This window comes from Pipistrellus hanaki (genome assembly GCF_964339955.1).
Source record: "Pipistrellus hanaki genome assembly, chromosome: X".
NCBI lineage: Eukaryota > Metazoa > Chordata > Mammalia > Chiroptera > Vespertilionidae > Pipistrellus > Pipistrellus hanaki.
In genome coordinates, this window is record NC_140524.1 from 168200 (window position 1) to 184167 (window position 15968).

At 36.3% G+C, this 15968-nt stretch overlaps 1 protein-coding gene across 3 annotated transcripts in view; it reads right to left on the reverse strand.

The window, feature by feature from the left end:
* Positions 1–15968, reverse strand: part of RPGR (retinitis pigmentosa GTPase regulator) — a 74544-nt gene that overhangs the window by 9641 nt on the left and 48935 nt on the right. The window contains exons 15-18 of one of the 3 annotated variants that reach the window (XM_084870679.1): positions 10677–10889; positions 8968–9025; positions 7421–7512; positions 1548–4206 (exon numbers count right to left, since the gene is read on the reverse strand). In XM_084870679.1, coding sequence (XP_084726805.1) covers positions 4000–4206; positions 7421–7512; positions 8968–9025; positions 10677–10889 — 570 coding nt within the window. In that variant the 3' untranslated portion in view covers positions 1548–3999. Of the gene's footprint in view, positions 1–1547; positions 4207–7420; positions 7513–8967; positions 9026–10676; positions 10890–15968 lie in introns of those variants that run through there. The other 2 variants (XM_084870680.1, XM_084870681.1) reach the window with 2 other exon arrangements.

Here is a 15968-nt window from a genome sequence, read left to right on the forward strand (position 1 = left end):
CAAGATGTTTTCCAATAGGGTGTGTCAACTGTCTTCCCTCCGGGCAAGGTCACCTCTTTAGCAAATATCTGTTTGGGAAAGATGTCCTCTGCTGCATGAAGGAATGACTCAGCCCAGGAAATTTGGGGTGTCTGTCTTCTGAGCTCTAACCTCCAAGTCCTCAGTCCTGGCTTATGCTCACACAGCTCCAGTCCACTCTGCCCTTCCTCTGCCAGAGCACAAGGTGGGTGGCTGCACAGGGAATTTTGTGCATTGGCCCATAAAGAAGGTGCCTTAATTTCCAGCTGTCTCTCCCTAGCAGACAGCACCCCTGCTGCTTTTCACAGCCAGATGTTATTGGATACCCTTCTCAGTTTTGGTGCTCTTTGCTGGGGGCCGAGCTTGGGGATTAGACCTCAGAGTTCTCAGTGGCAACGCTCCACAGCTGAGATATCTCTCTGGGACTTCGGTTGCTGACTGAGTACCCAGCCAGCCCTTTCATGCTTCCACCCCTCCTACCAGTCTCTATGTGATCTCCACTTTTAGTCCTTGGTGATCAGGGCTCTCTCCTGTGAGTTTTCCATTGATTATTCAGGAAGTTCTTCTGTCTTTTAGTTGTAATTCCAGTTTGTTCCTGGGAGCATGTCCATGTAGCATCCACTTACTCTGCCACCATTTTTAATCTCCCTCAGTACTTCAGAATGCCATATTGTTTGCAAATAGGGCCATTAAGGATGTAAATTAAAATGAGATCATCAAGGTGGGTTCTAATCAGATATGATTTGTATCCTTATTTTAAAAAAAATTTAGAAATGGCAACAGACACGCACAGAAGGAAGACAATGTGAAGAAACATAAGGAGAATGCCATATGAGGACACAGGTTGGAGTGATATCCTGTATCGATAAGCCAAAGAATGCCTGAGGCTACCAGAAGCAGTAGAGAGGCATGGCACATCCCAGTGCCTTCAGAGGGAGTAAGGCCCTGCCAATACATTTATTTTGGAGTGCTGGCCTCCAGAACTGTGAGACAATACATTTTTATTGTTTTTAAGTATCCCAGTGTGTAGTCCTCTGTTACAGAAGCCCTAGGAAATGTAAGAACCTTTTCAGAATTGTACAGTTTCTTCTTCATACAAAGGAAGGTCTTAATGAGTACCAATATTTCCTTTATTTTTAATATTTCAATATGGGATTGAATGCTCTTTCATAAGACTAAAATCCTATCACTACTGGCATTCTGTAAATTAATATCTATAACATTTGATCCATCATAATCTGAACAATATCAATGACCCTCTAATATTCAAGAGATTCTGTTTTCAGCTCCCAAAAAGGTCAGTAAAAAAATATCCAAAGAAATAGTACTATAGGAAGAGAAATTAATGACAAAGAATAGAAGGGGAATAGTTTAGGGATTAAAGTAACCATTTCAATTTTTATTAAAACCATAAGGTTATTAATGTAGCTTTTATTTTTGAAACTAGTTTAAATTGATAATTTAATTCTATCAACAATCTTTTCTTCTTGGGTTCTTAAATGTTAGTTATTTTTTGTTTGTTTGTGTGTTTAGTGTTCACTGATCTCCTTTTCATCCTATTAGGAAACTTAGGTTTTTAAATTACCCTAATATCTCTAAATGATGATGTGTTTTCTTTATTTTACTTCACTATACTGTGACTTCTATTTTCTTAGTTTCTGGTATAGTATCTGGCATGTAGGAAGTGTTCAGTATTTCAATGTAAAAACCAAATATGAAACCAAAATTGGAAAATAAATATAATATAATCATTACTCCAAGGGAAGATGGCTGGTATAATGTTATTTATAATGGTTTTTATAAAAGTATTTATAAAAGTACCATGAAAAATGACTGTGTTGATCCTCAATGAACCACCTTATTAAAAATCTGAATTGTTCTGACACCTCTGACAAAACAGGGATACTTTGTCAGTTTGTTTATGTTTGTCTTATGTTCATCTCTTCCAAGTGCTTTGACTTAATCCTTCCTTTTCTCCTTTATAATGAACAGCCAAACAAGTAGTATGGCAAGTAGGCTCTAAAATGGCCCCTGTGATCCTTGCCTCCCAGTCTTCATATCCTTGTGTCATGCCCTCATCTTGAGTGTGAGAGGGGCCTGTGACTTGCTTCTAAAACAGTATGTCAAAAGTGATGGGATATCACTTCCCTAATTTTCTGATACTTGTCTTGCTATTAGATTCTATTGACTCTTTTTAATAAAGAAAGCCACCATATGGAGAATCCCTTCAACAGAATAAGACTGGTATTAATTTATATTGCTACATGACAATTACCATAAACTTGGTGGATTAAAACTACAGTATTCATGGGCCAGGAGCCTGGGAACTGATTAACTGTGTCCTCTGCTCAAAGCCTCATAAGACTTCAGCCAGTGCTGTGGTCTCATCTAAGGATTGGGTTCCTCTTCCAGGCTCATTAGTTGTTGGCAGAATTCAGTGCCTTCCAGTTGTAGGATGGAGGCCCTCAGATACTAGAGGCTTCTCACTTTCCCCTAGCACATGTCCCTCTCCATATTGTGGCAGTTTGTTTCTTCAAGGCCAACAGAAAAGCATCTCTACTTTTCTGACTTCTTCCATCTCTGAGTTCTAGAGTCTCTTTGAAAGGGCTCACCTGATTAGGTTAGGCCTACCTAGGGTTATTTCCCTTTTGCTTAAAGTTAACATTAGGAAATTTAATTACATCTGTAAAACCTTTCATATAATGTAACCTAAGCGATATTTCTCCATAATCCCTCACCCACACTCAAGGGGGAGGGATTATTCAGGGCAAGTATGCCAACAGGCAGGAACCTTGGGGGCTATCTTAGAATTCTGCCTACCACTACTGGCCTGTCTAATTCCTATTTGTGAGTTTTATTTCCACTTGGCTCATATAGTTTAGATTTTGGCAAAGTAGTTTTTCAATACTGTACTATTACTATAAGTGGAAATAGCAAAACATTTTATTAAGTTTATCTTTAACCTTGTGCATAAGGCACAAAGATGATGTTTCTTTTTATTTAACTGATATTGCTTTTTATTTGTTTTCTTCTTCAATCACAGTGACCACTGTGATTGAAGAAGAAAATGTTCAGAAGCTAGAATGGGGACAATGAATGTAGTTTGCTCCACTAAATAAGCATCATTTGTGAGCATAGGAAAGCAATGTCTCTATTGGTGTAGACTAAATAGCTTTACCCTTTCTATACTTGTGGCAGAGCACTGTGTGTTAGAACCAACTGTCAATGCTAGAAACAGCTGAAATAGCAAGACTGGGTATGTTTGGTTCTCCTGTGGTAGGGATCTGTGGTCAAAGACTCCAGATCCATATAATCTGCAATGTCTTCATGCCAAATCACTTCCCTGAAGAAAGGAGTGGGAGGCAAAGAAATTTCAACACAGTTTCTCTATTAAGGTGTACTGTTTACATTTATACAGAAATTTCCTTTACTTAGAAGTAAAAGCATCTTATAGCGTTGAATATTTTAAAATTAGTTTTTTTGTATCCATTTTGTCAATTGAAAAGTCCAAGTACCCCCAAATTTTATTCATAGTCACCTATTTAAACAGTGCAACCAACCAGATATTGTTTATTAAAATATTCTCATTAAAAACAATTTTGACAGTTTTTAAAAATTGCAAATACATTAAAAACTGTTATAGTGTTTTGAGTTTGTAAATATTGCCTTTTGAAATTATAAGATGTAAAACTGTTTAGTTAAACTGTGAAATTTCTTAATTCAACCTTCACATATAAAAATATATTTTTATGGAACACTGAACAGTTAAGGCTACAACACTTAGAGAGTTTGAGATATACATACTGTGAAATTGCTTGTCAAAAATATTATCATAAATAAATATCAAAACTGGTCATACTATTCAAACCAAATAAAACATATTAAATTATATCTTCAAGTTTGTTATCAGAAACATTCCTTAAGAAGTCATGTTTTTCAAGTATAAATTACAATGTGCATGGTGACCACACAAATATATATTTAAAGTATTACACAGGATTTTGATGTTTTCTCAGTATTTGGGGGTGACGTATCCTGATTATTTTGCCCAATGTGGTTCTGTTTGAAATCCTTCTTATTGCTTTTAAAAGCTATTTGATCTCCTAGTGATTTTATTTCTGGAAGTGGCTCATTATTATTCGGCATACTTTTCATACTCATCAGTGACAGTCTTTTAAAAAGGTAAGTCTAGAAAAAACACAAAAAATTCATTTCAGTAAGTGAAATATTCACTTAATAGTATTTGGGGGGGGGGTGCAAAATTTTCAACAAGTCAACATTATTTCATCATATCCTTATGGGACACCATATATATATTCTTAGCATTCATAAGCCTTTTTTCTTTTACCAATCACAATCACGATTCCTCCTTGAGAAACTAGCTGGAATATGGCAGAGAAAAGGTAGTTGCCAGGAAGGCAAAAATATACAGGCATGCTTTTGATAGAGAAATTCTCATCTCAGACTTTTATTTATGGGAATGACAATGAATAAAACAATCTATTGACTTCAAAGTGGCACTGGATCTTTAACCTCTGTATCTGCAGTCTCTAGCCTTGTGCCTGGGACATAAGAGATACCCAATTAATATAGGCTAAGTAAATATAAGAATGAACTAATTCCACAATGAAAATAAATTTTTAATAGTTGGAAAACTTACTGCTTTTTAAATTAGTTTATTAGGGTGGAAGAAAATCAAGCCAATGACACAGTTTTCTGAGTGGCTAACTGTGGATCCAAATAATCAGCATTGACTATAGTTTAGAAAAGCGATATTTGGTAATTTCTAGATCTAAAAATCACCTACCAAAAGATCTCTGCTGTCAATGAAAACCATAGGCCCCAACCTGGCTATCTGAATCATTTAAAATTATGAAAACAAAATTCAGTAGTGAATTCTGTCTTGCAGAAGAGTGCAGTTCTTTCTTTTTTTTTTAGATTATCCTTAAAGTATTTGTTTAATTAAGAGGAAGGAATACAAAATCCCAAACATATGTTAATTTTGATACTAGAGGCCTGGTGCACTTATTTGTGCATTGGTGGGGTCTGACTGGCCTGCCCCAATCGGGGCTGATCAAGCCTGGGGGGAGAAGGGGCCATAGGCAGTTGGTGGGCTGGTCCTGCCCCTGATGGGGTTGTGTGTGTATGGGTGATTTGGGGTGGGGCCAGTCAGGGTGAGGGGCTGAGGGTGGTTGGCCAGCTGGCCCTGCCCCCTGTTCGAACTCCTGGTTGAATTCCTGGTTGAACTCCCGGTTGAACTTCTGGTGGAGGGGACAATCTGAATTTTAGCCTTTTATTATATGGGATGTGTTAATGAGCTACTTTTCCCAAGTTTTAAAAACAGTTTGGTTTGTTTGGCTTGGATAATGTAAATAGGTGAGAGACACTGTAGATAAAAATGTTATGTGAGAATGATTGAAAAAAAAATCTCATTCAAATAATTTCCTTTTAATAAATATGTAGAATAATAGCATATTCCTTAAGTAGGGAATATATAATACTTATTACTTCTTGATTTTTTAATATAATTTTCATTACCTTTTCTTTCTTTCTTTTAGCCAAGGAAATATGTATCTACTGAAATACATTTTTCTACTAGGTATAAATGAGAATTTAAGCAGAATCAACGTTGAAGACTGAATTCTTCAGTCTGGCACTTGTCCTGGCCTAACCTTACCTTTGTCCCATCCACTAGTGCTGGCACTTGAGCACCTTGCTTGGTCCGCTTCTACAAGTGTGTATTATTCTGCCTCCCACACAGCATTCCTTCCCTGGCTTGGTCCTCTCTTCTGTACTGTATATCTAAATCCTACAACCTACAGGGAATTCTGAAGACTGGAGAGTTTGAATAGCCCCTGAAATCTGACCATGGATTCTAGAATATGCGTTTTCATTTGGTCAGAGGTATGTTTTCCAATAATCTTGTGTGTGTGTGTGTGTGTGTGTGTGTGGCTTCACTTCACTTTTCCTCCCATGATTTTATGCCTCCTGACTCTTTTACTTTTCACCTTTCTCCCTCATATTTGATTTTCTTTTTCAGATACTTTTCCTGAACTCTCATAATTGGAAAAAGTATTCACAGGAATGCTATGAAGCATAGTATATTACTTGTTAAATGTCCTGGTCTACTAGACAGAAAATTTAAAAAGTTTTTTAACCTTGATCAAATGTTCTGATGATGCATCTATTATAATTATAAAGCTAATTCAAAGTGTCCTTTGAGCCAGGTCACAATATAATAATCCAAGTTTATCTAATAATTTTTTATAAAGAAAAAAATGGTCATAAATTAGTTTTTATCAAAAGATAACAATATGGGCATCATGGCCAAATAGCATTTGAAATTTCTAAAGTAACTCTGAAAGGAATGATTGAAAAGGAATTTCAGAGTGGCATATACCTCCAAAGCTGGCAAAAGACAGGCTGTTTAACTACTCTAAGTATGGTTCCTGATTTTTATTCCTTCAGCTTTCCTCTTTCTTCCTTCCTTATATTTTAAAACTCATTGTCAACCAAAAATATTTACTGAGTATTTACCACATACCAGAAACTGTGATAAGTGATGAGGATACACTGGAAAACAAGGTAGATTATTATATCTGTCCTATGGAGCTGAAGACCAGTGGGGAGATAGAGACATAAAGCTAATAGGTATACAAATGACTATATAATTGCAAATTGTGGTGAATATTAAGAAGGACAAGAAAATGTTGTGTGACAAAATAATAATAATGGGATATAATAATTTACATAAGTGCTGCTGGTCATAAAAGGCCTGTATATGGAAATTACATTTAAGCTGAGACCAGAAGTTTGAATGGGAACTAACAAGGCCTTTTATTTTTCTTGTCTTCCATGTTTTTTCTTCTACCCTGAAATATGGTCTCATAATTAAGAAAGTTCTGAAAGTGAAAAGAGAAACTTACTTTCATGGAGGAGAAACATATTCCTTACTTTCAACAACTCAAAAACATGTATTAGTCATCTCCTGAGAGACTGAAGTAGTATGTTGTAATGTTTCCTAAATACAACTATCTTTATTTTTTCATTTATCCTTTCTATTTCATGGCTTTGTCTTACTCTCTTGATTATTATGCACTTATAATTTAAGCAAAAAGTTCCTTTATGAATCTTTTCTTGTATGATGAATCAGCATGGATGGAATGATTGAAAAAATATGCTATTAAATTTTAGAAAAACTACCTGACTCATAATCTAAAGTCCAATAAATAAACAGATTTGCACGCTAAAAATGTGAAACATCACCTGAAATTCTTCATGTTTCTGGGCATAAAAACTCATATTAAAGAAGTTAAATTATGTGGATCACCATATAAAAAAGTAGAAGGAGCAATTCAATACTTTGGTCTTAATATTAAAATGAAAAGTTCATTTCACTTACCTTCTTCGACACTTTCCTGTCTTTACCTGGTGTGGATTTACTATCCTCCAGGAATTCTGCAGATCTGCTCTTTGTAAGCTCACATATGTTTCCTACAATAGAATATATTTAGAATTTTTCCCCCGAATTAATCAGAAAAAGAAAAGTGATGCTTTTAGTGAAACTCTATCAACCCTGAATTATAGGTTAATAATAAAAGACTGTACCACTGGAGTAATGGAAAAGGTCCAAACTGCACATTTCCTGAAAAGTTGAGTTAAGCCCTGGCAGGTTTGGCTCATTGGATAGAGCAATGGCCTGGGGACTGAAGAGTCCAGGGTTCGATTCCAGTCAAAGGCACATGCCTGGGTTGTAGGCTCTATCCCTAGTTGGGGGCATGCAAGAGGCAGCCAATCAGTGATTCTCTCTCATCATTGATGTTTCTATCTTCCTCTCCCTTTCTCTCTGAAATAAATAAAAATATACTAAAAAAAAAAAAAAAATAAAGTTGAGTTAAGGCAAAAAGCCAAGAATGACCTGATCAGTTCTGTAAAAGTTTAGAAGGCTACAAAAGTAACAGTGAATTTTGTAAAATATAAATTATGTTTTCAAAAAATTATAATTAAATCCCTTTTACTCAAATGAACATTATTTTTGTGTTCCAAATTAATCCACATGTTATATAGTTAAATAATGATCTTTAAAGTATACTCATAAAACAATGCATTATTTAAATTTATATTACCAACTACTTAAATATTATATTTAACTTCTTTTTAACATTTTAGGTTATATGCTAAAAATACTCAGAGATGATAAATATTTTAACATTTTACTTAAAATATTCTAAAACTTTTCTAGTCTATCCAAAGAAGTTAGAGGGAAAAAGTAACAAGGGAACTATTTCTTCTCTGCTAAAGTTCAGATCAAATATCTACTATTATGACAGGTATTTTTAATGAGAACATAGTAAAAAGCACACTGTGATGTGATGGTATGGAAATGTAACATAGGGGCTATACAGCAAAAACACAGATGATTTGGGTGTAGAAAATGTAGGTCTCCTCTCTTCTGTGGCACTTGTTCTCTGACACCAACAGCTAGACCTGGAAAAGGATTCCTCTTAAATATCTGTGGTAAGATAAAGACTTATGTCTGAGATCTGGGGACAAGCTAGAAGGCTTGCTGTGGCTCTAGACCAGCCTGGTCATAGGCAATAGAGTCTGGCAGTGCTCACCAGAGATACAAATTGAAATTTGGGGCAAAAGCTTAACTTAAAACTGATTGAAAAGAAAAGAAAAAGATAGTGAAAAGGCTGTCCTAAATCACTTGAAAATGACATATGAGCAGCTAGGAGTAGCATGATTAGTTTTATGTGAAAAAGCTGAGGTGGCTATCAATGAGAACAAATAAGCTCATGTCACATATATCATGTGACAGTAAAAAGTATAAAATAGAGTATATGTGTGTAAACTAATTACTCCACAAAGGTACATATGTACACATATATGTATGTTATAGATCTAGCTTTTCTAAAAGCATACTTTTGAAGTCAAATGTGCTCACACCTTTTGGATTTTCATTGTATTCAGAAATGGCCGGTTCCTCTTGGTTGTTTTTTTTGTCCTATAAACAATAAAGAAACAATATAATAAAAAACATATTTGTTCTGTGCTAGAAAACCTAGTCTTGCTTTGTAAGTAGGGTTCCAGAGACTGCCCCTGCTATTAACACAAATATGTGACAATTACTTCACTTTGCTGGGTTGTTGCCACAATGCTGAGTGATTGCTAGGTCACTCTTAGCTTAAAATTATATGATCCAAAAAATAATGTATGATTCAAGAACTCTACTAAAAGAATATTTAGGAATATTAATCGGTATATGATTTAGCTTAGCATCTTACAATGCCAAATTGGAGTTTAATGTGTTCTATGTTAAAGAATTATAGGGACCATCCTAACTGTAACTCATAAACGCTCCTTATAAACAGAATTCTTCCCTCCTTCTGGGGAAAGAAAAAGCAACAACTAATAAACATTTTTTTTTCCTCTATGAGAGGAAGGAGTCTTGGAAAAAGAAGGAATCAAGAAAGATAATGACGCCCAGCCAGCGTGGCTCAGTGGTTGAGTGTCAACCTATGAACCAGGAGGTCAGGGTTTGATTCCCGGTCAGGGCACATGCCAGGGTTGCGGGCTCGATCCCCAGTGTGGGGCGTGCAGGAGGCAGCTGATCCATGATTCTCTCCCATCACTGATGTTTCTATCTCTCTCTCCCTCTCCCTTCCTCTCTGAAATCAATAAACATATTTAAAAAAAGAAAAATACCTCTATACAAAATACCATCTTGTAAATAAAAAATACATGCACACAAAACAACAAACAATACATGTTATACATGTATAGATTCAAATAAAAGGACAAGCATGATTCAATGGTTGTCTATGTTAGGGTGAAGAGAAATGGGGCTAAAACGGGATCAATTTCAATAAAGAGAGAGGAGCCTTGCCCAGACCAATGATAATAGTGTTTCATAAATGAGAAGGCATGACTCAGTGTTTTATACAAGAGATCCAAAAAATGAAAACAAAAATGAATTAATACAGTATCATTCAATTTGGGTTTCTGAATTATATATCTAATGAAATTATTCCAGGTTAGTGTTAGCAAATTAATAATTTCAAAACTATCATTTGTCTACTAGCAGTGTAATTATCAGGCAAAACTGCCAAATGGAAGAGATGTTTTTGATGTCTCTAGATCGATCTTTAGGATGGCTTTTTCTTCCTCAGTGACACCTCCTTTTTCTCCTCCCACAAATAATTCCTTCTAGAATGCATCTCTGCAGAACTGATCACAACCTTAAACACTCTTGTGAACAACTTTAGTTTGTCCCTATACATGTAAATTAACACATGTATGCAGGCACCTTCACGTCCCATATCTGCCACCAATTCAGTGCTTCTAACTTTGTATTTTCATAATTTCAAAGACCCAGTGGTGAACTTCATCATTTATTTCTCAACAGTATACTGTACTATACTGGCCCACATCATTTGATTTCCATTCTTGCAGGGAACAGAATGCTAGCAAGAAGTATAGAAAGAGAGCTAGAAACAGTGTGCCTTATTCATAAATTTGCAGGAAAAAAAGATATTCATAGAAATAGTTTTGCTCCCAAAGGAAGTGGAATATGTCTTCTGCAGAGACCAAGGAACCCATAAGTTTTCTCTTAGGCAGGATCTCAGGATTTAAACATTTTCTTTGGTTGTCAATACCTTTTCAATTGAGTTGTCGCTGGTTTCACTTGGGTAACCTGTAGGAACATTTGAATTGTCGCTGGCGTCACTGAGGTCATCTGCAGAAACATTTGAATTGTCGCTGGTGTCACTGAGGTAATCTACAAGATTTTTATTGTCTCCCACAGCTTTCTTCTTGTCTTCCAGATGTTTATTAATATCCTCTGCCTTGTCTTCTGGAAGTGTGCGATTCTATGGCAAAATTGACAATTAAGGAAGAGTTAGATTTTCTTTTTAAAAAAACCCAGAGATTTATTTTGCTATCATAACTCATATTATCGCAAAGAACACATGGATATGAGTTCAAATATTGAAGTCAAAGAAATAAATGCTGCATAATCCATGCTGCATATCAAGTTACTATATTAGCAATGATTTTGCGCCTATTGCTCTATTTCATTTTTAATGACTAGAATTCCAAAAATTTTATTATCACCTATGAAATGGTTAATATGGAAACTAAATTTGCTGCTAGGGCTGTCTCTAAAGAATGCTTCTAAATAAGTTAAAAAGCTTTGTATCTGGGGGAGGAGGGCACGTTATCTACTGGCACATTATAACAATCATATCCATGATGTTCATTTTCCAAAACAGGGATTTACAATGATTTCAGAAGTAAAATTCACTTATTCATAAGAGGTAAGTGTAATTACATTTTAGGAAAAAGATAAAGAGACATGAGCAGTTTAAGTGATTTGCTCTTAGTTATTACAGCAAAGGGAAAACCAAATTGAGGCAGGCCTTATTCTGATTCCTATCCAACTAATCCAAATTATAAAACAGCCTATGAATTTGATAGATTGAGAATAAATCATGTAATGTTTATTAAGGACAGGCAGAAAATATAGTTTTATCTTTATTTCTATATTGAGATTTTTTATTTTGCAGTTTCATATTTGGGGTGGAATATTATTTATTTTTTTTGTCATTAGGAGATTAAGCTCCTTATTGGAGTTTTTCCCTATGCTTTTCATTTATGCACTTCATTAAAGGTAAAATTACCTCTAAAATACAAGAAGCAGTAAGTGATTAATGCCATTCACTTCTCCAAAGAACGTTTTTACAGAGTTTCATCTTGGCCCTATTTGTCTCAGATCATATAAGTCCTTTATATCCCTTTAACACTAACTACCTTCTCATGGTCAATTTCCTAGTGGCTGTTTGGTTAAAGATAAGCCTGATAGAATCTTTAGTAGATGCTTTAAAAAACAATGCTTCTAATAATCAAATCATTTTTCTTCTGACAAAAAATAAAAATGTTAGAGAGTTAAGGCTAGGGAAAGGATATGTTTATATTTGATCCCTTAGTAACAGATTTAAGTGGGATCTGCAGGCCAGCAGCACTAAAGTTGTGGCCTAAAAGCATTCCCACCAAGGACAAGCAATCCAGAAGTGAAGCCTTGATATTTAAAAAAGAGTTTCAGATGTCACTTTGGGAAGGCTTGATTTGGGTTAGTCAAAAGTCATGAGGCAGTGCACGCAGGAAGAGAACAGGGTGCCAGGGTAGAAATGTTTAGGTTGTGTAGGGTTAACACAAGGTAGCTATTATTTACCAAGAACTTCTAAGGCTTTCTCTTTTCCTATATGATATCCCCTCTGAATGACATATATTAGGCCTAGTCAAATGTACATTATGGATAGCTAAAATGATCAGAGACAGCTTGACTTTGGAAGGGAATTTGAAGCAAGATTACTAGATTTAAGACTTTTTCTCATAAACAGATGTATTCATAAGTGTATATAAATGAAGGTCAACCAGGAATAACAGTGTTCCTGACAGAATTTCAGACTTAGTCCTACTATACCCAGAGGGAGCGTCAGTGAGCTACGCTCAAGCAAAGTCCTCATTGCTTGCAGAGTTTGGCTAATCTAGCATTTGGGTCAATTCTAATTGTGCTAGTTAAGGCATTAATGTAACTACAGGATATCATGCTATTATAAAAGAAAACGTAGAACTTTAAATTATTTTATAAATAAATAAAACACCCATTTCTTTAATAATGAACTACAATTTTACTCATTAACTTTATGAAAATCTATGATAATGAACTGTTAGAACTACATCATTTTCTAAATTTGAGAAAGCTTTTAGAAAATGACACTTGTACTACAAATCACAACATCAATTGTAAAACTGCACTCATTAAGCACATTTTAAATTATTCAACACACATCTGGACAACTACTTTAAATCACATACAGCACTTACCTTCAAACTGAAACAATTTAGGAGAGATTGGCAGAATACAGTCATTTTATAAAAGAAAAGATAAAGTTTAAATACATTCTTTCATATATATAGATGTATATATGTGTATATATATGTATATATGGTGATTCAGAGAGGGAGAGGGCGAGAGAGATAGAAACATCAATGATGAGATTGGCTGCCTCCTGCAAGCCCTACACCGGGGATCGAGCCTGTAACCCAGGAATCAAATTGTGACCTCTGGTTCATAGGTCAGCACTCAACTGCTGAGCCACACGGGCTGGGCTAAATACATTCTTATCACCAGAACCACATAAGAAGTAAAGAGGTAATCTTGAGTGGTCAGTGGAAATGCATATGTGTTGAGATCACAGTAAAGAAGTGAATGGGCCTGGCTCCTTCAAAAAGGGTTTTTGTTTCATTTGTCAGTCAGCATGGGTAGCTGAAGCCTTTGGTCTGTCCCAGGGCATTGCTTTTTGTATTTCTTATGGGAAATATAAAAAAACAAACATTCTTCTTAAGGTTTCAGTTTCCTTAAGAATATGATCATATTACATGCTTTAAAACCTAGAGATTGCCATCAGAAGTTAGCCTAGTGGTCACCCTGGGAGGAGGGATAGTCACCCTGGGAGGAGGGATAGGAAATTATGGAAGGGGGTTGAAGGGAAACTTCTGGGGAGCCAACACTGTGCTTTCTCTTGATCTGGATGTTAACTATATGGGTGTGTTCAGTTTGTGGGATATACACTGAGCTATATTCTTTCTGATGTATGTATAACTTCACAAGAGTTTTTTTCAACTTTAAAAATACTATAAAGCATAAACTTTTATGCTAATGTCATATAGTATAGACATTCCCCCCCCCCCCAAATAGGCTAATAGAGCATACAATTTTATATCTAAGTCATATTAGGTAGAGAAGTGCATATTTCTTTTCATCTTAATTTCAAGGTTTCTTTAAGACAAGAAGAGTTAACATGTAAGTTCATGTTTTAATTATACTAGAAATCACTGAAGCAGTAGAGATGGGAAAGGGCATTAAATGCAAAGACCTAAGCACTGCTTTCCAAGCCTTTCTCCATTAGTCACAGTCTGAGCAAGGCACCTAATTAATGTGCTTTACAGTCTCTATCTGTAAAATGAGAAAATGACATTAGCAGTGAAGCAAAAAGCATAAGCAAACAGTATTTGTATGTAAATATAAGTGCTTTTGTAAAGGCCCTTCCATAAAAAGAATCCTTAGTGTTAACATTTGTTTGACATAATTTCCCAGATCTTATTACTAGAAAACAGTTCATTTAAAAGTTCACTCATTTGTTCTATGCTATTGCACACATCCCTTTATTCTCTGTCAGGAGCCCAGGAAACAGAAAAAGCAAGGGAAGAGGGCGGCACACCTATCAGGAGCAACCCAGAATGGCAGGGAAGAAGAGGAAAGCCCCCACAGGGCACAATGCTCACAGGCCCTCAGGTTTCTAACAAAACTCCACAAAACACTTTTAAATATAAAATCTTCTGATATTTAAAGGTTAGCAACAGAGCCACATGCTTATGTATACCAAACAATAAGTCTGCAGGCTAGACTGCATCCATGGGCTGCCAAGTATGACTTCCCAATTGTTGGCTTCTAATGACACTACTTTATAAATTCTAAACATTTCCTTCTTTGTATATACCACTCCCTTATTTCATTCCTAATCTGTATTTTGACCACCAAATACATTACAATTTGGCTTTTATTAGCAGACTTGAAAAAAATAAATATAATGCTCAGGGTATAGAACATCTTGCTGGTACATAGCTTTATTCTCATTTTCACTTTTACTCTTTATTATTCCCCCCTTCTTCCTTAAAAAAACTTATATTATTCACCTTAAACAAATGTATGATATGATTAAATTTCATGTGTGAATTATTTTTTAACTATTTTGATAAAAACATTAGGACACAGAAAAATCTGTGGTTCCCATAACAGCACTAACATCTAAATTTTAGGGTAACCATGTGAGTGCAGTCAGCCTTTCACCATTCTTCAAATGTGGAGGGGCAATATTTGACCCATGTATGGTATGTAATGATAGAATTCCACTCTACCCCAAATTTAACACATTAAGTGCCCAGTCACCGGTGACTGACACTATATTTTCCATCCAGAAGACAAAACAGGCTGGGTGCTTAACGTGTTAAGGGTTACCATTATTATAATCCACTTCATTCCCCCAGATCTATTTCCATAAGCCAATTTTTTTGGAGTTGCTATCCTATATAATAAAAACCTAATATGAAAATTGTCCCCTTGGGTCATTAGACCGCTCACTATGATGTGTGTTGACCACCATGGGGCGGCGCAGAACATGGTGGGCATGAGTGACTAGCACTGTGGGCGGCAGTGGAGGTGCTGTGGGTCCCAATGGGGCCATTGCGGGATGGTGGAGCAGGTGAGTAGGTGGCGCTAGGCCAAAGCGGGTACAAGTGGGGGCTTGATTGCAGTGACTAGCGGTGGTGGCAGGGATTGGGGGGAGGGCTGCTGCCCAGTTCCCAGGCACTGAGGGAGCTGGGGGGGGGGGCAGTCCCAACTTATCGCCCCATAGGAGGGATGGTGGGGCTGGGTGAGGGGGTGGCGCCAGGCCAATGCAGGGTGCCAGGTGGGGCTGCAAGGCTGTGAGGCTGGGGACATGAGCTGGGCCCTATCTCCACAAACCATCCTGAGGGATCCCTCCCATGCATGAATTCATGCACTGGGCCTCTAGTGTTATATCAAAACAAATGTGAGGTTCCATAGGAAAAAACTCATGCACATCAATCAGTGACTTGGAGATTCAAGTGGTTTTGTTGCTTATCCCAAAAAATGTTTCATGTGTTAACTAATTATCAAAAGACCATCTCTTTCCTTTTCTAAAAGAGGAGAATAAGGCTTAGAAAGGTTAAGAAAAAAACTTGTCCAGCCCAGCCAGTGCAGTTCAGTGGTTGAGTGTTGACCTATGAACCAGGAGGTCAGGGTTCAATTGCCAGTCAGGACATATGCCAGGGTTGCGGGTTTGATCCCCAGTAGGGGGCATGCA